At 43.4% G+C, this 26456-nt stretch overlaps 1 protein-coding gene across 1 annotated transcript in view; it reads right to left on the bottom strand.

Annotated features, from left to right (window-relative positions):
- LOC135015769 (acetylserotonin O-methyltransferase-like) overlaps nucleotides 1–25384 on the bottom strand; it is a 138066-nt gene extending 112682 nt beyond the window's left edge. Inside the window, exons 1-2 of the mRNA XM_063952819.1 lie at nucleotides 25302–25384; nucleotides 24675–24898 (exon numbers count right to left, since the gene is read on the bottom strand). Of these exons, the coding sequence (XP_063808889.1) occupies nucleotides 24675–24898; nucleotides 25302–25384 (307 nt within the window). The remainder of the gene's footprint in view (nucleotides 1–24674; nucleotides 24899–25301) is intronic.
- Nucleotides 25385–26456: the final 1072 nt, after the last annotated feature.

The raw sequence follows: 26456 nt of genomic DNA, 5'->3' as shown, positions 1-26456 counted from the left end.
AAACATGTATGGGACAAAGCCCATACAGAATAGCACTGATTCTACAAGTGCCATCATAACAAACAGTTAATGGCTGGCAGGGCTTGATAATACTTGTATTTCCTCAAATTTACTTAATATTTTATACGCTTCTTTCATTAACACCTTTCATCTATGGGCTGATATGCTCTAGGGGTGCCACATGTATTTTTTATAATGGAACTCTACCAGGAAATGCCACCCTTTACTGACTAGGCTGGGACTGGCATCACAGTATGAATGGGGTACCCTAGATTACAAATGTTCCTGTTTTAGTGTGAGCATCCAGGAGGACCCAACTCTCATTGTCACCCTGTATTGGTGGTAAGCAGCCCAGGATATAGCCCTGGAGTTGATGACTAATCATTTTAGAGTAGTAGATAAGCTTTTCTTATTTATGTATTTATTTATGTATGCATTCTTCTTTTTATACTGTACAGCAGTAACCAGTAAAGATATGTGCTGCTGATGATGATAATGATGATTATCATCATCATCACATTTCTTTACTGCAAGTCTAAAGGTGCATACACACTAGGCAATATTGTAAACAATATCGCTCATCTTTACCTTCCAGAGCGATATCGTTTACAATAGTGCCCAGTGTGTATACTGTAGACCTATAATTTTTTCATATCAAGTGGCCAGTCCAAGGGACTGCGATGGGTGCAGCTTGCACCCCAATGTATGCAAATATGTATTTAAGCTGGTGGATGAGAGAAATGGGGCAATATGTAATAGCATTTGAGATGCAGGCTCTTTGGGAGTTTCTGCAAGTCTGCCCAAACCAGGTCGGTTTTGCCATGTAACTGATTGCAGCTTTAAAAATATAAGCAGACTCACATAAATTCCCAAACAGTCTGCATATTGGAAGCTATTACATATTGCTTATGGTCTATAGAAAAGAGACAGACTAGATACGCCAAGTGGTTCGTATCTGCCATCAAATCCTATGTTTCTATGTTTAGTGAAGAAAATGAGGTCTATATACAATATTTATCTGTGTAGCTTTGCTATACAGACATTGCCTTCATTATATGGGAAGGCCCACAGGATATATCAGTGAAGTGTATTGAAATCTTACATTTAAATGATTTAATTTTTAAACTACAGTAACATACATGATCAGTGATCAAGAGGTTGAATTTATTGACCTTAAAACTTATATTTGATGAACATCAGAACATCACAATATATTTACGTAGGAAGTCTACTGCTACAAATAGTGTTTAACATGATATTAGTGCACACTTCCCACCAGTACTTAAAGATATCCCCAACTGGGAGTTTTTATGTCTAAGGTAGAACTGTTCAAGCAAATCAGATTACAATACCCAATCGGTCTTATTAAGTCAGCGGCTGAGTGATAGAGGGTATATTAGACAAGCTATTAAACAAGCTAAATATGAAGCCAGCAAAAAGATCATCAGGCACTGATTTATACTAGTAGAAAGGAACTAAATGAAGAACATAATAAAATGATATGTGTTGGGAACTATTGTAGAGAGTAGAGATGAGCGGGTTTGGATCCCTGAGAACCGAACCCCCGCAAACTTCACACTCCGAGCCCAGATCCGAGCCCGGATCCGAGCACGGTTTGGGACTTCCCGCCATAATCAGAAACCAGAACGAGGCAAAACATCATCATCTTGCTGCAGGATTCTCATGTGATTTGGATCTCATATAAAAAGCTGCACGTTGTCACCATTTTCACTCCGGACATGGAGACTGAGGGAGATAGACCTCTGTCTCTTTCTGTGGGTGGTGGCATCAGGTGGGGTTAGTGTGTGCTCTGTAGGGGTGCTGCTGCTGTCACTGTGGTGTACCTGTGCTGTGTTAGGGGTGCTGTCCTGGCTGTCCTGGATGTCACTGGTGTTTCATGTGCTGCAGCTGTACATGGGTGTTGCTGTCCTGGCTGTCACTGTGTTGTACAGGGTGCAGGGCACTGTCCTCCTTAATGCTTTAAAGTAGAGGGGTGCTGCTGGCCCTGTATGTCACAAAAATTCAGTGGTGCAGTGAAAAATTAAAAGCACACTGCTGTATGCTGTTAAATATAGGGGTGCTGCTGGCCCTGTATGTTGTAAAAATTCAGAGGTGCAGTTAAAACTGAAAATCACACTGCTGTATGCTGTAAAATATAGGGGTGCTGCTGGCCCTGTATGTTGTAAAAATTCAGAGGTGCAGTTGTTAAAAAATAAAAGCACACTGCTGTATGCTGTAAAATATAGGGGTGTTGCTGTTAAAATAACATTACACTGGCCCTGTATGTTGTAAAAATTCAGGGGTGCAGTTAATAATGAAAAGCACTCTGCTGTATGCTGTAAAATATAGGGGTGCTGCTGGCCCTGTATGGTGTAAAAATTCAGAAGTTCAGTTGTTAAAAATTAAAATCACACTGCTCTTGTATGCTGTAAAATTTAGGGATGTTTCTGTTCAAATAACATTACACTGGCCCTGTATGTTGTAAAAATTCAGAGATGCAGTTGTTAAAAATTAAAAGCACACTGCTCTTGTATGCGGTAAAATTTAGGGATGTTTCTGTTTAAATAACATTACACTGGCCCTGTATGTTGTAAAAATTCAGAGGTGCAGTTGTTAAAAATGAAAAGTACACTGCTGTATGCCATAAAATATAGGGGTGCTGCTGTTCAAATAACATTACAGTGGCTCTGTATGCTTTAAGTATACAGGGTTGCTGTGAAAATTAAGGGGCACTGTTCTGTGTGCTGTAATAATGAAAGGGTGCTGTCCTGTGAAATGGAGAACAACAATTTGGTGGAAAAAATAGTGGAAGATCAGGAACCACTTCCAGTTCCTAGTACTAGTGCTGAAGCTGCTGCTGTCATCACTCATGACATTGACAATGCAATTCCATCAACGTCGTCTGCTAAGTCCGATGCCCAATGTCAAAGAGGGCGTGTAAAATCCATTAAGCAAAAATGAATAATCAGAAAAAAAAGAAATTATCTGACGAGAAACGTAAAATTGCCAATATGCCATTCACGACAGAAAGTGGCAAGAAAAGGCTAAGGCCTTGGCCTATGTTCATGACTGGTGGCTCAGCTTCTCATGAGGATAGAAGCCCTTCTCCCTTTCGAAAAAAAAAAATTAAGCTTATTAAAGCACAGGAAAATACAAGTTTGCATTCAGAGATATCACAAGTGTGTCCGCGGTTGTGATGTCTAGGCTTGAACGTCCAAGACTATATGGAAAGAGGAGGCTCCTTCCACCATTTGCAAGCCCCCTGCAAGTGCTGGGAAGAGCACTGCCAGTCCAGTTGCTGATATTATGATTGAGGATGTCACTGTAGACGTACACCAGGATGAGGAGGATATAGTTGTAGCTGGCGCTGAGGAGGAAGTTGACGATGAGGATTCTGATGGTGATGTGGTTTGTTTGAATGGGTTCACTACGGATTGCCGGCGGTCGGGCTCCCGGCGACCAGCATACCGGCGCCGGGAGCCCGACCGCCGGCTTACCGACAGTGTGGCGAGCGCAAATGAGCCCCTTGCGGGCTCGCTGCGCTCACCACGCTATTTTATTCTCCCTCCAGGGGGGTCGTGGACCCCCACGAGGGAGAATAAGTGTCGGTATGCTGGCTGTCGGGATCCCAGCGCTGGTATACTGTGCGCCGGGATCCCGACAGCCGGCATACTGAAGACCACCCGTTTGAATAAGGCACCAGTAGTGAAAGTTTATGTCCGTGGGAGGAGAAAGCCCATTCTGGGAAAAAAACAAAAAAGCCACCTCTTCGGTGTGGAATTATTTCTCCACAAATCTGGACAATAGGTGTCAAGCCATGTGTTGCCTTTGTTAATCCATAATAATAAGTAGGGGTAAGTACGTTAACCACCTAGGAACATCCTCCCTTATACTTCACCTGCTGTGCATTCATCAGAAGTCATTGTCAAGTTCAGAAACTTTGGGTAAGAGCGTAAGCAGTCCACTGACACCTAAATCCCTTCTTCCTCTTGTACCCAAGCTCCTGCAAGCCACACCACCAACTCCCTCAACGTCAATTTCCTCCTCAGTCAGGAATGTCAGTAGTCCTGCAGGCCATGTCACTGGCAAGTCTGACAAGTCCTCTCCTAACCGGGATTCCTCTGGAGGATCCTTGAGTGGTACGCCTACTGCTGCTGCTGCTGTTATTGCTGCTGGAAGTCGATCGTCATCCCAAAGGGAAAGTCTGAAGACCACTTGTACTACTTCAACTAAGCAATTGACTGTCCAACAGTCCTTTGTAAGGAAGATGAAATATGACAGCAGTCATCCTGTTGCAATTCACATTACTGAGGCCATAACAACTATGCTGGTGTTAGACGTACATTCGGTATCCACCATTAGTGCAGTGTGATTTAGACAGTTGCTGGACGTACTGTGTCCCCGATACCAAAATCCCATCTAGATTCCACTTCACTAGGCAAGCGATTCCCGGACTGTACAGGGACATTAAGAAAAGTGTCCTTGGTGTCCTAAAAATTGCAGTTTTACCCAGTGTCCACTTAACCTTGGACATGTGGACAAATGGAACAGGGCAGACTAAGGACTATATGACTGTAACAACCGTTACTGAACTTTGGCTTTTTGGATTTTACATGCCCTCTACTATCACATTGGGCATCGGCCTTGGCAGGGGTTCACTACGGCTGGCCGGCGGTCGGGCTCCCGGCGACCAGCATCCCGGCGCCGGGAGCCCGACCGCCGGCTTACCGACAGCTTGGCAAGCGCAAATGAGCCCCTTGCGGGCTCGCTGCGCTCGCCACGCTACGGGCACGGTGGCGCGCTATGCGCGCCACACTATTTTATTCTCCCTCTATGGGGGTCGTGGACCCCCACGAGGGAAAATAATTGTCGGTATTCCGGCTGTCGGGCTCCCGGCGCCGGTATACTGAGCGCCGGGAGCCCGACCGCCGGCAAACAGAAGACCACCCCTTGGCAGACGACGTTGTTGGCCTTTCATTGTCTGTCATGACTAGTGACAGCAGCTTCAGCACTAGGAGGAAGTGGTTCTTGATCTTTCCCTATTTTATCCTCCAAATTTTTGCTCTCCATTATTTTTCTGGAGTTATATAACAAAATATGCGGCACAGGTCAGCATATCCCTGCACCACACAGGGCAAACCCTGTAAAAATTATTTTGATTAAATATAAATAACCCCTTTAAATGGAGTAAATAATATACAGCACAGGACAGTACCAATGGATTTATACGGCAGTACCACTGGAATTATACGGCAGTATCACTGGACTTATACGGCAGTACCACTGGACTTATACAGCAGTACCACTGGACTGGATTTATACAGCAGTATCAATGGACCTATACGCTAGTACCACTGGAATTATATGGCAGTATCACCGGAATTATACGGCAGTATCACTGGAATCAAACAGCAGTACCACTGGACTTATACAGCAGTACCACTGGACTGGATTTATTCGGTGCGATCACTGGACTTATACGCCAGTACCACTGGACTTAAACGCCAGTACCACTGGAATTAAATGACAGTATCCCTGGAATTATACGGCAGTACGACTGGATTTATATGGCAGTACCACTGGACATATACGGCAGTATCACTAGAATTATATGGCAGTACCACTGGACATACACAGCAGTATCACTGGATTTATACGGCAGTACCACTGGACTTATTTATATGCCAGTATCACTGGATTTATACCGCTGTACCACTGGACATATACGGCAGTATCACTGGAATTATATGGCATACCACTGGACATATACAGCAGTATCACTGATTTATATGGCAGTACCACTGTACATATACGGCAGTATCACTGGACAGGATTTATACACCAGTACCACTGGACATATACGGCAGTATCACTGGAATTATATGGCAGTACCACTGGACATATACAGCAGTATCACTCGATTTATATGGCAGTATCGCTGGACATATATGGCAGTATCACTGGACATATATGGCAGTATCACTGGACTTATGCGGCAGTACCACTGGACTTATACAGCAGCACAGGGACACCACCACTAGATTGATGCAGGACAACACAGCACCACTGCAATGGACTGGACTTATACTGCAGCACTGGGCATATGGCAGCAGAGGAAACCACCATTGTAAACAAGAAAAAAAGAGACCAATCTGTGCGCAACAGGATTAATTTCTAAAATATAATAATTTTATTAATAATCCAAAATATGGATAGAAAAAATAAAATGTAATATATATATATATAAAATATACAGTATACACTATATAATTCAGAAGTGACCTCACAGTAATGTTGAACAATTTGTAGCAAATTTTAAACCATCTGGATCATATAAAAGAACCTGCAATAATACCACAATCACTCTAAACTTAACTCGTGATATAATAATCACAATAAAATCCCTTAATAAAAATCACACTGCAGTACACTGATTCATTAACCGTACAATGTCCACATATGCTACCTCTGATGAAACGACCGGGGCTAATGGTCGAGAAACGCGTTAGGTATTAGCTCTGTAGTGACCTCTGTATTTGGATCATCTACTATTGCCCTAATCATTGGGTAATTTGAACAGTATTGAACCCGCAACAAGGGACTTTGCACATCTCGGTATATTGGACTCAGGCTACAAAGGTAAAATCAGCCGTGCTAGCTGAATAGCTTCCAGGCAGTACGGTGAATGTCAGCCACCACTGCCGTAATTGCTGGGTAATTACTACACCCTAAACCCGCTGCAAAGGGACTCCGTGTATCAACGTGTTTTGGACACCGGCTGTTAAGGAAATTCCAGCCGCACTATTTGGGTGGTAACCGGGCGATGCAGTGAATGCCGGTACGTGGAATATAGATAACGGAGGTCTCGGGTGATTCCAGCTAGTGAACCAGCACAAGTACAAGTGTCAGTACGAGACGGTTACTCTACAAAAATATCCCCACTAATCAGCTCCTTACATCAGTGGCACGGGGAGGATATTCACCGCTCAGCTAGAGGAGACACTTGTTATATACCGACGGTACCCAATTGCATGGCATACAAATGGTTTAATTATATGGTTCTCTTTTTTTCGTTTTAATCACAGTACTGTGGTATAGACATTAATTATACAAAATAACTGATTCCTTAGATGAACCTATAGGTGTAGCACACCTCATTTAAATACAGGCTGGCCAGCATATGTGGACATTCTACGGTTAATGAATCAGTGTACTGCAGTGTGATTTTTATTAAGGGATTTTATTGTGATTATTATATCACGAGTTAAGTTTAGAGTGATTGTGGTATTATTGCAGGTTCTTTTATATGATCCAGATGGTTTAAAATTTGCTACAAATTGTTCAACATTACTGTGAGGTCACTTCTGAATTATATAGTGTATACTGTATATTTTATATATATTACATTTTATTTTTTCTATCCATATTTTGGATTATTAATAAAATTATTATATTTTAGAAATTAATCCTGTTGCGCACAGATTGGTCTCTTTTTTTCTTGTTTATCTTGTTTTGTGGGAGTTAGCAACCTTCCCCTCTTCACCAAATTGTGCAGCAATAGGAGGTTCTCTTAAAGTTGAAAGTTTCGGGCGCCCATTTTCCTTGTTTTTTCTTGAAACCACCAATGTGACTGGACTGATGCAGCACAAGACACCACCACTGGACTGATGCAGGACAACACAGCACCACTGCAGTGGACTTTTACAGCTACACTGGACATATGACAGCAGAGGACACCACCACTGTGACTGGCTGGACTGATGCATCATAAGACACTACACTGGACTGAGCAGCACAAGACAGCACTGGAATCACCACCCCACTTTCCCTCCCGCACAGACACTGAGGACAGAGACACGTCCTCTTTTTACACTCTCCGGGACTGGAGTAAAAATGGCGGCGACGCACAGCTCCTTATGTGGAATCCAAACCCCGCAAGAATCCGACAGCGGGATAAAGATGTTTTGCCTCGTTCTGGTTTCCAAGTCAGGCGGGAAAACCCGAGCCAGACTCGGATACGGTCTCAGGTGGTGAAGTTCGGGGGGTTCAGTTCTCAGGGAACTGAACCCGCTCATCTCTAGTTATAAATATCTTCTTTGTACTTCCCTGGATTAAATTAATACTTCACTTGTAATACAAAAGGAGTATTTTATTGTATTATTGTATCAAGTGTCCTTGTAAAAAAAGGTATGTGGAAATGACCATGAGACTCCTTAAACAAAGGGTTTTAGAACACATTGGGAATGTACATAATGCAGCTACAGACATGAGAAATTTTGAATAACTAACCTCTGTAGCATGACCTTTCCTTCCTGTTCATAATTAATGTGACAAAACGAGATGGACCTGGACTGAGAACCTTTTTATTCATCACTCGTTTCTCACAGCATAATGTACTTTTTAATCCTTGGCCCAGTCTAGGAATTTACACCAGAGCATAGGTGTATCATACATACTGTTATTTCATGTTATTAGGTATATATTGCCCTAGCGAGTACCTACAATATGGTATGTATTGGAAATATAAAGACCATTGCCATACTGTTTGACTATAGCAGGACAGCAGAAGCCATAGTGTGTAACAGGAGGAGAGCCAGGCGGCTGTGCTAGCTCATTACCACTTGTATCACATGTGTGAGTCCATTGTGTGAGGTGTGATGGTTGTTACTGGTAATGTAATCAGAACAATGACTGAGTGACTGGTAAAATAGCTAGCTGCCAGCCCAAGTTGTTTATCTACAGGAGGTCATCAGGTAATCTGGGAGGTACTGTACAGTAATTAGGTTAGAACTCTCAGAGGCTGTACAATGGGTCTCCACAGCACTATACTGACTGAAATAGCCTTGGGATATTCTGACCCAACCCTCGAAGAAGACTGTTTGGCACCAGAGGGGATTTGCTAATCAAGTATATAAGGAGAGCAGGTCTCAATGGAGGAGATTCTATTGTGGTGGATCCTGTGAATCAGACATCAGCAGGAAACCCTCTGAGCTGGGCATCGCTGTGCCACCAGAGGAAACCCTACCAGGACAGGGTCAGTGTGAGCCAGTACCCCAGGCTGGGGGACACAGGACTGCCTGGCAAACGGTAGTGATAAGATGCAGCTTATTTCTATTGCTACTTATGGATGCTGACTGTAAGAGGCTGCTGGCGGATACGTGCTACCAATTACCCTGTACCATGTGACCATCTTATGGTGTTGTGCTGTCATAATAAAGAGATATTTTTTATATATATTGATCTGCCTGAGTGAATTGAATCCCACAGTGGGTAACCACCATCCCAGCAAAGTGTGGTTTCCTCACATTTAAAACTTCAGAACCCTGATAGGCCTAAGAGAAGGAAATCTCACCTCTAAACTTTTGCTGAGAGAAACAAAATAGATCTTTGAGTTGGGATCTTTGATCACTAATGGACTTAATGAAAACATTCACTATAGCGCCCTTTTTGTGAAGACAAGAACTTTGATTGTATCAACTGGGATATATATTTTCCAAAATAACCCTTAATTAATCTTTCCTCCCTTATAATAATCAGGCTTTAGACTAAAATTGAATTGTATTAGTATGATATAGGCAAACCTCTTTGGTCTCTGCTTTCTTGATATGATAAGTAATAGAGATGAAATAGTTTGCTTAATAAAAATGTAGCCCAGCATAGTTTTATAGCATAATTTTGCACGTTACTCACTTTTTTATTCATTATTACACTCCTCATTTCTATATATTTAATACTTATCACCTTTCAAAATAGTAAAGGTAATATTGCATTCCTTCCTTTTTTATATATATACGTATACATTTCACTACTCACAAGATGTTTTGCACAGTCACACTGTACTGTTACATGTTTTCTTATCGACAACATGCATATTTAATATTTATTTTAAATATTTTTATTTTTTTATGTTATTTTACAATTATTTTTAACATAATTTCTGCAGATATACTATATATAAGTATATTTCTTAGTAAATGTGGGGTAATAGGTTACTTAATAGCAACGGTTAATATCAAGGTGATTTAATTTCATTTATTGTGGGAATATATACTTATGATGTAATGGATAATTGTTATTATTTTTATGATATAGATAATTTAAAATGGTTTGTTCAATTTCACTACATTTTCATTAACGTCTAGTGGGATGGTATTGTAATTGGAGTACAGATTATGACATCATCATAATGAACAATTACACACATAGGGTTCTATTCAATTAGTGCTGGTATTTCCGACAATTCGACAGGAATAGGTCAAATTTGCATTCGACCTATTCAATGCAAGTGCTGTTTTTCTGACTTTTGGAGACCCCAGCACTTGTCGAAAATCACGTGGATCGGTGGATTAGCTGAGGATCCACGGGTTTTGTTGAATTCGCTGCCAATTACGACAGGATTTTGGCTCTTTTTTGACAATGCTGATCCGACTTCAAAAAAAGTCGGGACAGTATTGTCGAGAAACGGGCAAAACCTGACGGAATTGCCAGAGAATTGAATACTGTACTGTCGGACCCTCAATGTTGGAGAAGATCCGACATGCATTAATTACCCCCCTTAATGTACTATAACCAATGTTATTGTATGTGTGCAAATCATCTGATATTACATTAAATCAGGGATATCAGGGGTTAACTTTCACCCCTATCCTGACATCATGTAGTTAAAACTTTTAATTGTTGGAAGTGCTCTTTAAAGGATAGTATACTTTTTGAGAAAGCATTTTCTATGAAAAACATGCATCAAGCAAACTAATTTGATGGGCACCCTCATTATTCTATAGAAAAATTAATGGTTGAGCTAATGTGTTCATTGGCTGTCAGCAAGTCATTGATTTTTATTTTTCATAACTTGCAGAGGTCGGATCTACTACACTGTGTTCATATTTATTTACTGTATGCTACTAGATTAGGACATGCTGTTTGCATACCAGGTGCTGTGGCTGTGTGCGGGAGACTACAATTGAGATGCTAAATGTCATTCTGCATATAACATATGCTTGCCACATCAGGACGGAATTAGGTTATTCTGTTAGCATACCCCAAAATACTATCAAAAATGTCCCTCCCAAAATGGCTGCCTCCTCCTCTAGCATCCAAAATAAAGGTCTCCTCTGAGGTGGCAGCCATTTTGGATTTGCCATTTCTCCCACAGTGCTGCTCCTCAGGCCAGTGGCTCCTCTTTGCTGCACTGATGGCAGCCTGGGACAGTTGTCCCCACAGTAACCCCATGCATACCTCCCAACATGACCCTCTCCAGGAGGGACAGAATGCTCTGCTCCTGGCAGAGGCGTAACTAAGGGGGGTTGAGCAGGGCACATGCCCTAGGTGCCTTGCACCTTGGCAGCACAGGGGGCGCCCTGTCTGGGTTGGACCCCACCGAGAGATAAGTTGGGTGATCTCCGTGTAATGAGGAGGAGGCAGCGGCAGACAGGACAGCGTGTGACAGGGGCACAGTGAGCACCGGGATATAACAGCAGAGGGTAGCCTGCTACTATAGCTGCTGAGTGCGGGTGCTGCTGATGTGGACACTGGCTGTGGGCGTTGAGGCGGTGCGGTGGGGCACGGGCTGGTAACTGTGATGGCAGCAAAACTTTCCTGGCAGCGGGTGGCTGCTGCACCCCCGGCACTCCCCGCTCTATTGTGTGTGTACCAATGTGCGGACTGTCAGCTTGGCACCATCACCCAGCTGCCAGCGCTCTCAGTAATGACCTTGCCCTGATGGTGAATTAACTTTCTATAGAATAACCATTATGGAATACCATTTATTATGCAGACAGACACAATATTGCATGTTTATGGGCTCTATTCTCGTAGTTACACAGCTACGTCACTGATATCTGCAGGAATGGAGGGGGGGAGGTGATGGTGGGCTGAGAGACGACACAGGGGGTGGGTGACGGTGTGCTGAGAGACAACACAGTGGGTAGGTGATAGTGAGCTGAGAGATGACACAGGGGGTAGGTGATAGTGTGCTGAGAGACAACACAGGGTGTAGGTGATAGTCATGTTGGCACGCCCCATTTTCAGTGGCCATGCCCCTCCTGGTATGTGACCACGCCCATTTTTTTTTGATGCGCACACATAGTTGCTTTTCTGTTTATTTATTTATTTATTTATTGGGGGGGTTGCCACTCTTCTTCTTGCCCTGGGCTCCGAAAACCCTAGTTACGCATATAATACAGACACTTGCACTTGTGTACCTGGCTGCTAAATATCAATACATTACTGTGGCATTATAAACCTGCTTCTAAAGTGCAGGGTACTGAAAACGTTGACAACATCTTTCTGAGACCAAACAGATCGCCCCACACACAGCAATAGTGGCTACTGAGTATAGATCTGGCTGACACCACCTGGCTGACACCACATTGCAGCTACAATAGATACACTATGCCGGTCAATCACATAAGAGACTATTAAATTTGACTCAATAATGCATGGGTGCTAGCTGTGGCTGTTTAGTGTTAAGAGTACTGTATTTACCTTATAACAATTATTAGGCTTAATCATTCAGAGTAGTGACTGCTCTTAAGTGTGTATATGGGTCTCTCATGAATCTTTAAACTATACGAATTATACATAACTATAGCTTTAATCACCTGATAGTGCAGCGTACTATAATCACATTTACAACCAATATGGGGCAATAGTAGTATACATAAACATAGCTGAATGATTCATTACATCTACTGTACTGTAGATTGTTATCATACATAAAATAAACTATTGGACAGGCACAAGATGAATGATCTATTGACAAAGATACATACAGTACCATATACAGTAACACAGCAAAGTGAAATTCCAGCGAAGGATAGTATATGGAGCAGTTTAAGCACTAAATGATCTCACCTTTGCAGCTGGCATACAGTACAAATCATTTATCTGCACTTACATTGAAAGGAATCAGCAAAATAACCTGACAGCAATTATATTTACAAGAAACTAGCAACATTATTGCAGTTAATGCTGTTACAAATGCTAATCTGCTACATGACAGGTTACAATTAGGGTGCCCAATCCTGGGCCATTTTTTCAGTCCCGGGAATTGGTTTCTTTTCAATGTGCTATGCCCAGCCTACATAACTCACCCGCATCTGGATGCGCGGGGGAGGAGAGGTCCACTTGCTGCGGGGAGGTGACGAGCAGATGGTGAGGTCCAGGCGGCTGGCTGCGCATTGTAACCTCTGACTTCACGCAGGTGGAGCCGGACAGCATTTGAGCCTCCTGAGGACTGTCAATGCTGCCCAGCATTGAAATAAAAAGGGGCTGGCTAATCCCGAAAACCCCGGGATTGGATCTCAGCCAATTATTGACCAAAATCCCATGATCCCACCAATCCCGATCCTGGGATTTGCCACTGTAGATACAATACAATAAAGTACGGTGCTGTTGTTTCTGTGATATTACTCTTGATAGTAAGCAGCTGATGAGAAGGTATTTTGGATCAACCTGATCCTGCTGCTATTTTTATAGAGGGCTATTGATAACAGACATATAGGAAATTAGCAATATTCCACTATTGTGGTATTTAATTCCCAAAAATGCATACCATACTCTTTCCACGAATTGTGATAATTGCATTAGCAGCTTATTATTTATTTGACAGAACATCAGATGTTATACCATATTTGGGGTGCCTGGTTTTTTTTTATTAGGAAAAAAACAGTGTTCCTCATACAGTATGTAATATATTTCATGTCACATTTAAGGTTTTATCATTAGTTTTTTTTAGGTTAAGTAATCAAATGTATCATTTAGATATCACTGCTAAATTGAGTTTCCCATTATAGAATTATGGGGGTCATTCCGAGTTGTTCGGTCGTTTTTCGCTATACTGCGATTAGTCGCTTACTGCGCATGCGCACGGTTCGCATAGCGCATGTGCTTAGTTATTTTACACAAAAGTTAGGTATTTTACTCACGGCGTAACAAAGTTTTTTCATCGTTCTGCTGATCGGTGAGTGATTGACAGGAAGTGGGTGTTTGTGGGCGGAAACTGACCATTTTCTGGGAGTGTGCGGAAAAACGCAGGCGTTTCAGGGAAAAACGCGGGAGTGGCTGTAGAAACGGGGGAGTGTCTGGACGAACGCTGGGTGTGTTTGTGACGTCAAACCAGGAACGAAACTGACTGAACTGATCGCAATGTAGGAGTAAGTCTCGAGCTACTCAGAAACTGCTAAGAATTTTCTATTCGCAATTCTGCTAATCTTTCGTTCGCAATTCTGCTAAGCTAAGATACACTCCCAGAGGGCGGCGGCCTAGCGTGTGCAATGCTGCTAAAAGCAGCTAGCGAGCGAACAACTCGGAATGAGGGCCTATGTCCTAGTTTTTGCCTTATATTTAACTATATGTGTTTGAGCACCTCCCACAAGTTATTGATATGGGTGCAGTGACGATGATTTAGTAAACTATTGGTTACTCTTGTGAGGGTTCATTTTTTACTTAGTACATTTAAATCCCAATTACTGAGATCCAAAAGATTTATACTCTTTTGTGCATACAGTGAAATTATATCTTTAAAATATTTAGCTGCTGATACATACTGTGTTTATGATGGATGATTTGAGGTTTTTCTTATATCAATTATCCATTTACAGCTGTGTATGTGTATGTGGATCTGAAAACACCAGCAATAATATTCAAAATCTTACATGGATGTCTTTGAAGTAGTATTTAACTTCAATAAATGGGCCTATATCATGCATCCACTGGATACCAGAAACAAAGGGGGTCATTCCGAGTTGATCGCTAGTTAAAAATGTTTGCAGCGCAGCGATTAAGTGAAAAAGCGGCACTTCTGCGCATGTGTATGCGGCGCAATGTGCATGCGCGACGTATTTTCACAACGGGCGAAGTATTTTTACACAAGGTCTAGCAAAGCTTTTGAGTCGCAATGGCAGCCGTAGACTGATTGACAGGAAAGGGACGTTTGTGGGTGTCAACTGACCATTTTCAGGGAGTGCTTGAAAAAACGCAGGCGTGGCTGGGCGAATGCAGGGCATGTTTGTGACGTCAAATCCGGAACTGAATGGTCTGAAGTGATCGCAAGCACTGAGTAGGTGAATTTTTTTTGTAGCCGCTCTGCGATGCTTTCGTTCGCACTTCTGCTAAGCTAAAATACACTCCCAGAGGGCGGCGGCTTAGCGGTTGCATGGCTGCTAAAAACAGCCAGCGAGCGAACAACTCGGAATGACCACCTTAGTTGGGCAGGTGTTTGGTCTACTTAGTAATAGATTTGGTTTTATAGCATGTGATATAATTAATCAAATGTCAGTTACTATGGTGACAGGTGGCAGCAGTGTGCAATTGAGATTAGTCCACATGACTTAACAAGGTGAATGTTTGTCTCTGTATTGGCAGCCTCACCAGGTTACATGGGTTTAGTAATGCATTGTTCATTTGAGCAGTATATACAGTAGGTACTGTAAATACTCAACAGAAAACTTTTAATTACAGTATAGTTATTTGTTAATAACATATAATAATGTATTGATGCTTCCCAAATATGCAAACAAGACTTTCACTGGTGATTAACATTAACATTGTATTGTGCTTACATACATATTTACTGTGTGGTGATAAATTTGTCTTATAACTGTATTATGATATGCATGGCTTAAAGTGGTCCTGGGGAGAGAGAACTCATCTCCCACCACCCCCTCCACCCCCTCTCATTATGTGGAGCCAGGGCCAGTGCTAGGATGTTCGGTGCACGCCTGCAAACCATAAATTTGTTCCATATGTCCCATACATTATAAAAGAACAGTGCACGCAAAAGATGTGCATCACAAAAAAGGCTGTGGTCTCACAAGGAAGGGAGTGGACTCACAATAGTACCCCCAATTCAAATTACGCCTCACAGTAGCACAGTCTTATTCACATTGCTTCACATACAAGTGGCCCTTACACAGGCAATGTCCACAGTAGTAGTGCCCCTAACACACACAATACCCACAGTAGGAGAGCCCCTTACACACACAATACCCACTGTAGTGCCCCTTACAGTAGTGGCGCTTATACACATAAAGCCCATTTGAAAGTAACTTAAGTGTGTAGCTGCACTGCTGCAGAGTATTTCTTACTAGCAGGAGGCACCAGCAAAGTAACTAGTTTTATCAAATCTTTGGCCTTGGTGTTCATGTGGGTCCTCTGAGAGTCAGAGTGACTCCTCATGTGGCAGGAGAAAGACACGTGTGGTAACATCAATGCGCCCCTCACTCCCCCATCTCACTCCCTGCTCCACTCACTCCAGAGGGACACATCTCCACACAACACTACTGTTCCAGCTAGGATTCCATACTCAGTCCCAGTGCTGGTACATTCTCTACTGCGACAAAAGTGGCTGCAGGTTGTGTTGGTATACCATACCATTGCATACCGCCCCACTTCGAGGACTGATCCTCACTAGTTGTTGTGGCCAGGCAAGGTGGTCGGAACTCAAATCAGAACTCAGTACCAATTGGCTGAGACTGAATCCTGATAAAATAGAGGTCCTTATGATAGTACCTCAACATCAAAGACTGCAGCATAGTGTTATGCACACCAGTGCCAGCAGGAATGTACTGGTGTCTGAACTGAGAGGGATGCAAAACAAATGAACTCACAGACAGACTGGGGAATATGACATTACATACATAGAAGGTGATAGGGTAACAAAATAAACACAAAGTGAACAGAGAAGCCCAAAGGCTAAGAAACTGGGTGTCTCCCTAGTATTAGGAATGCTCAGGTGGAAAGAAGCGAGATGTTGTGATTTAATACGTAGAGAACCCAAAATGCTGTTGCTAAGGGAAACAGCAAAACCCTAAAGGGTTACCAACGGGTGTGGCAGTAAACTCCTTGGTCAGAGATGGAATAATAGACACAAGGAAAGTCTTCACAATCCTAGTCCTCACTTGCAGTGCACTGGTTCAACTTACTGCCACTAAACTGACACCTGAACACCTTGCACAGTGAGAAAGGATTTTGGCAGGCAAGTCTGAGAATACAGCCGCAAACTTGCTAGGTTCACAGAGTAGCAAAAGAACCCCAGCAGGTTAAACGACTGACTCCAGTCTTACTGCTAGGTCTGGATTGGCAGAGTGTAATACCAAATCCCAAGGCCTATTTGCAGTAAGCAACAAACAAATACAAAGTTTACACAGTACTAGCTAGCTTTCAGGAACTGACTAACCAACAAAGATTCAGCAGCATCTGCCTAACCTGAGAAGAGGGTTTATATGGCAGGTGCTGTCCACGCCCCACTCAGACCTCACAGACTGTGAGCACAAAAACCAGCACCGGATCCCCTGCCGTGCACAGAGCCTGTAACCACTGCACAGCAAAAGACCCGAACTGGAGTATCAGCTACGCTCAGGTTACTCCGCTAGCACTTGTCTCCCGGTTGCCATGACGACATGGCAGCACAGAGCAGGAGACCCTAACAGTACCCCCCCTCTGACGAGGGGTCAAAGAACCCCTACCACCGGGTTTATCGGGGAACTGCGAGAAGAAAAAGCGTAACAGTCTGGGGGCATGAAGATCACAACTGCGCACCCACGACCGCTCCTCCGGGCCATACCCCTTCCAGTGCACCAAAAATGACAGCCGACCCCGAACTATCTTGGAGTCAAGAATCCTTTCAACAACAAACTCCCTCTGGCCACATATCAGAAGAGGGGAAGGTCTTCCACTGGAAGGATTACTAATCGCCCGTTTTAAAAGGGAACAATGAAATGTTTTATTGATACCCAAAGAACGGGGTAGATCTAACTGAAATGCCACCGGATTGATAACCCTAGTGATCTTATAAGGACCGATGAACCGGGGGCCTAACTTATGAGATGGCTGTCTCAACTTCAAATTCTTGGTAGACAACCAGACGAAGTCTCCTAATTTGAAGCTGCAGGGTCTTTTCCGCTTATCAAAAACCCTTTTGGTCACTAATGACACAGACACAAGGGCTTTCTTCACTTTCCGCCAAATACCTCTAAGGACCGAAACCACAGAGGAACCACCAGGCGTGGAGTCCAGGGGGTCAAAAGAATTGGCCTTAGGATGATGCCCATACACACAAAGGAAGGGAGAGATCCCTGTAGCAGAGTGAGCCGCGTTGTTATAGGCAAACTCCGCCATGGACAGATGAGCAACCCAGTCAGTCTGACACTTGGAGACATAACACCTGAGGAACTGCTCCAAGGACTGGTTCACCCTTTCAGTCTGCCCATTAGACTGCGGATGGTAGCCTGACGACAAGCTGATAGAAATCTGGAGATCGGAACAAAATGCCCTCCAGAATTTGGCCACAAACTGGGATCCGCGGTCAGAGACCACATCAAGTGGCAACCCGTGGAGGCGCACAACATGCAGCATAAATAATTCAGACAGGCGTCTGGCCGATGGCAGCCCAACCAATGGAACGAAGTGCGCCATCTTCGAAAACCTGTCAACGACAACCCAGATGGCTGTCATCCCCGAGGATTTGGGCAAGTCCACCACAAAATCCATTGAAATGTGGGTCCATGGCTTAGATGGAATAGAGAGTGGATGTAATGGGCCAACAGGAACCCCTCTAGGAGTCTTATTTCGGGCACAGATGTCACATGCCCGAACCCACTGATCCACATCCCTAGCCACCGAGGACCACCACACCGCCCTAGATAACAACTCCCGAGTTCTGGCAATACCCGGGTGACCTGCCGACTTCTTGGCATGGAATTCCAGGAACACTCGCTGTCTTAACCTAGGAGGCACAAACAAAAGACCTACCGGACGTTCTGGAGGAGCCTGCTCCTGTGCTCTAAGGACTAATGACAAGAGGTCCTGGGTAATGCCCACTTTAATACATGATGGGGACACAATGGGCAATGGCTCCTCGGTGGTCTCCTGGATTGGAGCAAAACTCCGCGAGAGCGCATCAGCCTTGATGTTTTTTGACCCAGGGCGATATGTTATCAAAAAATTAAAGCGAGCAAAAAACAAAGCCTATCGTGCCTGCCTGGCATTGAGGCGCTTCGCTGACTCTAAATATGCCAAATTCTTATGGTCGGTGAGAATTGAGACCACAAACTTAGCCCCCTCAAGCCAGTGTCTCCACTCCTCGAGTGCATCCTTAATAGCCAACAATTCCCGGTTACCCACGTCATAATTCATCTCGGCAGGCGAAAATTTACGGGAAAAGTAAGCACAGGGATGAAGGCGATTATCAGACACCCCCATCTGAGAGAGCACTGCCCCAATACCCATCTCAGAGGCATCCACCTCCACCACAAAAGGACGCTCTGGATCTGGGTGTCGCAGCACCTTGGCCGAGACAAATGCCCTTTTGAGACGGGCAAAAGCCGCTTTGGCCTCACAAGACCAGTGAGCAACATCCGCCCCTTTCTTAGTGAGTGCCACCAAGGGCGCCACTATAGACGAAAATCCAGCAATAAATCGTCTATAAAAATTTGCAAAGCCCAGAAAACGCTGATGCGCCTTCAAACTAGTGGGCTGCACCCAATCCAGGACTGCCTGTACCTTGGAACCCTCCATTTGGAAACCTTCTGGGGAGATAATATATCCTAGAAATGCGATTTGCTGAACTTCAAATTCGCACTTCTCCAGCTTCGCCCCAAGCCGGTGGTCTCTGAGTTTCTGGAGGACTAAGCGTACATGCTTCCGATGTTCCTCCAGGGAATGGGAGAAGATTAGGATGTCATCTAAGTATACAACTAAGAATCTATCCAAATATTCCCTGATCACATCGTTCATGAAGTCCTGGAAGACTGCCGGGGCATTACAGAGCCCAAAAGGCATCACCAAATATTCATAATGCCCTGAGTGGGTATTAAAGGCAGTCTTCCATTCATCCCCCTCTCTTATTCGGATTAGATTGTACGCACCGCGTAGGTCAATCTTAGAAAAAATGGTGGCAGTACGAAGCTGGTCAAACAAGACCGAAATGAGAGGCAGTGGGTATGAGTTTTTAATCGTGATACGGTTCAATTCCCTGAAGTCGATGCAGGGTCGCAACGAACCGTCCTTTTTACCCACGAAGAAGAACCCCGACTCAACTGGAGACTGTGAAGGTCTGATAAATCCCTTAGCCAAGTTCTCCTGAATGTACTCTGCCATAGCCTGAGTCTCAGGACGTGACAGGGAGTACAACCTGCTCTTGGGAAGCTTAGCATTCGGCAACAAATCAATGGCACAGTCATAGGGGCGATGGGGAGGTAGTACCTCTGCAACTCTTTTGGAGAACACGTCCGCAAAATCTGCATAACATCCTGGCAATCCTGGCAAACTTAGCTGCGAAAGCCTGACTGGAAGGCTCAAGCAACTCCTGAAACAATCAGTACCCCAACTAAGAATCTCCCCAGAGACCCAGTCAAATTGAGGATTGTGGGCCCTTAACCAGGGTAACCCCAACACCAATGGGGCAAAAGTACAGACAGTCACATAAAAGGACAATTTTTCAGAGTGTGTGGCTCCAATAAACAAAGAAATCTGGCTAGTGCAAGAGGTAATTTTACCCTGGGATAATGGTTCCCCGTTTAACCCACAAATCTCAATTTCCGATGCCAAGGGTACTAAGGGAACAGAGTGTTTCAGGGCGAATTGGCGGTCCATAAAAACCCCATCGGCCCCACTGTCCACAAAGGCCTCGGTCTTGACAGTTTGACCGAGGATCTTCAAGGTCACCGGAATGATAAAAGTCTTCTTGGGAAATTCTGACTTCTGGCCTGACAGGATATTTCCCATCACCCTCAGGCCCTGAAGTTTTCCGGCTTTTCTGGGAATGATAGTACCACATGACCTTTATTCCCACAGTACAAACATAACCCCTGCTGTCTCCTCCGCGTCTTCTCACGCGAGGAGAGGTGGGTAGCCCCAATCTGCATAGGCTCCTCGGAAAATTCCTCAGAGTCTGAGGTTCCCTTGGGAAAGAAGGAAACCTCGGTCTCCCTTTCAAGCCTGCGCTCTCTCAGCCGTCTATCCACCCGAATGGATAACTGCATGAGCTGATCAAAGCTATCAGGCAAGGGATATTGTACCAGTTGGTCTTTTAACTGGTTAGAAAGACCTCTTCGGTACTGGTGTCTCAGGGCTGGGTCATTCCACTGGGTATCATTGGCCAACCTCCGAAACTCCGTACAATAAACCTCAACTGGCCTTCGCCCTTGCTTAAGGATCGAAATCTGAGCCTCGGCTGAGGCCGTCTTGTCAGGGTCATCATACAACATGCCCAGTGCCGTAAAAAAAGCATCAACACTTTTAAGCGACGGACAGTCAGGCTGCAACCCATATGCCCAGACCTGTGGGTCTCCTTGTAGCAAGGAAATCACTATGCCCACCCGCTGAATCTCCGACCCAGAAGACTGAGGCCTAAGCTGGAAATATAGCTTGCAACTCTCCTTGAAACAAAAGAACTGCGAGCGATCTCCAGAAAAACGATCCGGGAGATTTACTTTCGGCTCCTTAACCCCTGAAGGCACTGCTGCTGCGGGAGCTCCGCCAGCGGCCTGCGAGGTGTGCATTTTAATGGACAAATCATTAAATTGTCGAGTCAGGACCTGCACCTGATCGACCACCTGTTGCAAAGTATTTTGAGGGGTATGCTCCATATTCCCACAAAATTTCAACAGGAGTATTAGGCTGCTGAATATGTTATGCACACCAGTGCCAGCAGGAATGTACTGGTGTCTGAACTGAGAGGGATGCAAAACAAATGAACTCACAGACAGACTGGGGAATATAACATTACATACATAGAAGGTGATAGGGTAACAAAATAAACACAAAGTGAACAGAGAAGCCCAAAGGCTAAGAAACTGGGTGTCTCCCTAGTATTAGGAATGCTCAGGTGGAAAGAAGCGAGATGTTGTGATTTAATTCGTAGAGAACCCGAAATGCTGTTGCTAAGGGAAACAGCAAAACCCTAAAGGGTTACCAACGGGTGTGGCAGTAAACTCCTTGGTCAGAGATGGAATAATAGACACAAGGAGAGTCTCCACAATCCTAGTCCTCACTTGCAGTGCACTGGTTCAGCTTACTGCCACTAAACTGACACCTGAACACCTTGCACAGTGAGAAAGGATTTTGGCAGGCAAGTCTGAGAATACAGCCGCAAACTTGCTAGGTTCACAGAGTAGCAAAAGAACCCAAGCAGGTTAAACGACTGACTCCAGTCTTACTGCTAGGTCTGGATTGGCAGAGTGTAATACCAAATCCCAAGGCCTATTTGCAGTAAGCAACAAACAAATACAAAGTTTACACAGTACTAGCTAGCTTTCAGGAACTGACTAACCAACAAAGATTCGGTTAACCTAACCTGAGAAGAGGGTTTATATAGCAGGTGCTGTCCACGCCCCACTCAGATCTCTCAGACTGTGAGCACAAAAACCAGCACCGGATCCCCTGCCGTGCACAGAGCCTGTAACCACTGCACAGCAAAAGACCCGAACCGGAGTATCAGCTACGCTCAGGTTACTCCACTAGCACTTGTCTCCCGGTTGCCATGACGACGTGGCAGCACAGAGCAGGAGACCCTAACACATAGTCCAATTACTTACACTTAGAGGTACAGAATTACAAAACACTTATCATGTGCGGAATCTTGGTGTTGTTATGGATGGTGGCTTGTCACTTAACCATCAGGTATCAGCCATAATCAACCCCTCATTCTTTTATCTGAGAACATATCCAGAATTAAGCATCCTTTGAAGATCTGACAAAGCCTGAGACCACAGGTGAAACGCGTAGATCGGTCACGGGTCTGGACGAAGACACTGTCCTCCCGCGGCACAAGCTCCATTAAGTCTGCCGGCAGACAACGACGCACTCCGTACCCGCACCTCAGACCAGCGCCTAAGCTGAATACAGAGGACCACCTGGATGAGTGCAGGTAAACACCTCCAACACATCACAAACAACGGCATCCAGCCAGACGTAGAGGGTTCCCTGGACTAATACGGACAAAGCACTTCTGACTACGGGGAATCTGTGAGTTAAAATCATCTGTTTTGAACAGACATTGTATCTTCCTGCAAAGGAACAAATTGAGACGGAGACTTTGTAACAATATTGTTACATCCCTTAGGACACAATGTCAGTTGTCTGTATAAAGGATATAAAATAAACCCACAACAAATTGATTCTTTTTTTTTGGGAGTCAAAAAAAGACTAATACATACACTTGGTGGATAGAGTAAAACGCACACTAGCGTGTCTACCCACTTTTAAATAATCAATTTTCCTTATCTGGTATCCTATTCTTTTTTCCACACACCCTCAGTCTTCTTTTCTCACTATCTGTTATTGTCTGTATACGTATACCGGTATTAAGTCTTTATTATACACGTCATATTTATTTATTTGTATATTTATTTATAAGTATCTGTATATTCTTAAATAAAACATATATTTTTATTTTACAATTTCCAAGCCGTATGTGTTATACTGAGCAAGCGCTGGGAGTAACTTTTTTCTTGTAGTATCCTTTGAAGATCTGCCAAAAGTCTTAAGGGGGGTACTCACGGGAGAGATGTGTGCTGAACGATCTTAACACAGACCGCTCAGCACACATCTCTCACCCCGCTCAGCACAGCGCAACGTGCTGAGCGAGGGGGAAAGCCGACGGGGGGCCGCTCACTTCACACAATGGTGAAGTGAGCGACCCGCTAGATTGAGCCTGCATGCAGCTCAATCTAGCATCAGCGATAGCGATGTGCGGGGCCGCGCATCGCTATCGCTGGAGGGCATACACACGGCAGATTCGTGCTTAAAATCTAAGCAATCTAGCAAGATTGCTTAGATTTTAAGCACGGATCTCTCCGTGTGTACCCCCCATTACATGCATTCATATCAGCTCAATTACACTACTGCAATGTCCTCTACCTTGGTCTCCCAGCAAAAGAATTGCACCGCTTACAGCTGGTACAAAATGCAGCTGCAAGCTGTTAACCAATCAGCCTTGTTCCAGCCATATAACACCCATTCTCTACTCGCTCCGCTGGCTGCCTGTAAGCAGTTTCTGATTGCATACCACCTGGCTCGATTACTGTGATCTGTAGATGAAGGACTTTGAGCAGTACCTAGATCCCCCTGGAATTTATCTGAGGGTCGAGCTTTTAGCCATGCGGCTTCGACTCTATGAAACTCACTTCCCTGCACAGTTCGAGAGGCCCACACTCTAGAATACTTCAAAAATAGACTCAAGAGTTTCATGTTTACTCAAGCATTTCCTTAATGTCCCTTTAGTACAGTATATCCATGTTCTTTGTATTTTAAGAAAAGCTTTTCTGCACTGTACTGTATTATCTTCATTCTATCTGTTAAGCGCCTTGAGTCCTTGAGAGAGCGCTATACAGTATATATATAAAATTATAAGTATTATTATAATACTGTACTCTGCACCTTGGCAAAATCATGCTGCTCAGATGGTGGGGTACATTAAAAATGTGCAGAGATATTTAGATTTGAGAGGGGTGTATCCAAACTTAAATCTAAATTGCAGTTTAAAAAAAAAAAACTGTCCAGCATTTGTGGGCTACCTGCAAAAGCAGCCAGAATTGAATGCAATAAATATATATGTACCCCTTGCATTGCAGCATAGTTAGTCCAAATGCAAAGGTACAGCACTTGCTCTTTTTTGCTTTACTTCCACCTCAGAATGAGGTCCTGAGAACATGTCATTCACAAAAGTATGTTACCTTCATTGTTCTTCAGTTCAACTTTCAGGAGTTTCAGTCCAACACAGGCAGTGAGCAGCCGGTCTGTTCCATCTACACTGGTACACAAGCGAGAAGCAATGGTTTCTGTTGTCAGAGGCTCCCCTAGTTCATGTAGCAAATCAAACACTCCCAGCTCGCATGCTGTAAACATGGTCTGCAAGAGAAAAGCATATTGTAAAACTATTACATTTACTTTATGGATACTGAATTTCAAAAGACTAAAATGTGAGATTTATGTATTTTGACCTGGGTAGAATGATATTAAAATGTTCAATTTGAGTGGATTGTGCATGTGCATATTAATTATTGTTACTAGCAACATTTTCACCTGATAATGTTTATATATGTTAAAGTACATAAATTATAGTCATTATTGTGTAAAGTACAACAAATGTAGGATTATAAAGGAGTCTACACCATTGAAACATTGTTTCTGTCATCCTCCCTACACCCAACTAATTAGCCTGTGAGGATCTTATGAGCTTGAAACAATTGTAACCCATGTTATTGCTTTTATGATGTCAGGGAAATGTTCTCCCAACATCATAAAAGTTTTTGCCAATTATAGTTTTTCACAACACATTAAATCAGACAGTACTTGCTTACTTTTGAAACGTGGTTTCAGGGAGATTATAGTTATTAGAAGAATGCACTGTAGAGGGGGGTATCATGCTCTGCCCAAAGGACATGTCTAGCTCCACATGTCTGGGTGTATCTATGCTAAAATGCTTGTGGGCAGATATTTCTATATAACAGTAGTAAGCATATATATTAAGACATTTTGCAAGTACTGATACTAACATTGCTGCCTTCAATATTTGATTTCTTATTTGTAACTATTAGCTGTGATATTTATTTTATTCTCACTCAGCACAATAACGTGATGTCTATGCAATAAATTCCAAATGCAACTTGACCCTGGGAAAAATGTACTAAAGTTCAATTTGGGATTCATTGTTATGAATCTTAAAAATTGACTGAAATCGATTCTAATCGAAAAGCACAATTCCTTAAAAAAATCCCTCATTTACTAATCGATTTTTATTCTATTTTCAAATCTAATTCGATTTTGATCGATTTTAAGAAGGGATTTTGTGTTCAGTTTATGAAATCTCTTCCAAAATGTAACCTTAAATCTCCATTAAAATTAAGTGCAAAATCAAAGAGAACTTCCTCATTGCTTCCTATTGCCCTAAATGTATCACATGCACACTGATTAAAGGAGAAACTCTCTCTTTACACTGTTTTATACATGAACACCTAACTGAAGAATAACATTGTGGTATTTAATAACAACAACAAATGCTTACAGTTGAAATAGTTGGCAAAAAACATATCCCTAATCTGCCTTCCTGTCGGCCTTCCACTTTCTGTGCTCACATAGTCAGTTTCTAGTAACAAAACCTCTGCCTGCTTACTGTTTATTGCATAATCTGGAGAGAGTGGTTTATTTAATACACAATTATGAAGTACATGACAGCAGAGCACAATATCAGACACTTTTGCCAAATGATATAATAATATGCCTCCCAAATTATCTAATTTTAATAGACCAAAGGTGCATTCTGTCATGAATTGGTGGCTATATGTGCCTCTTTTTACTTATGCTCAGCAGGAGTTTGATGATTTGTCAATGGAGTCAGAAGCCAGGAGCAACAGCCATAGCCTAAATAACCTGTTGGGTAGGGGGGGTAGTATAGATTTAGAACAATATAGTAACAAGTACTGTTAGATGCTTCATTAACACATATAGGCAACGTA

This window comes from Pseudophryne corroboree, chromosome 2 (genome assembly GCF_028390025.1).
Source record: "Pseudophryne corroboree isolate aPseCor3 chromosome 2, aPseCor3.hap2, whole genome shotgun sequence".
Lineage (NCBI taxonomy): Eukaryota > Metazoa > Chordata > Amphibia > Anura > Myobatrachidae > Pseudophryne > Pseudophryne corroboree.
This window is presented reverse-complemented; position numbering and strand designations above follow the sequence as displayed.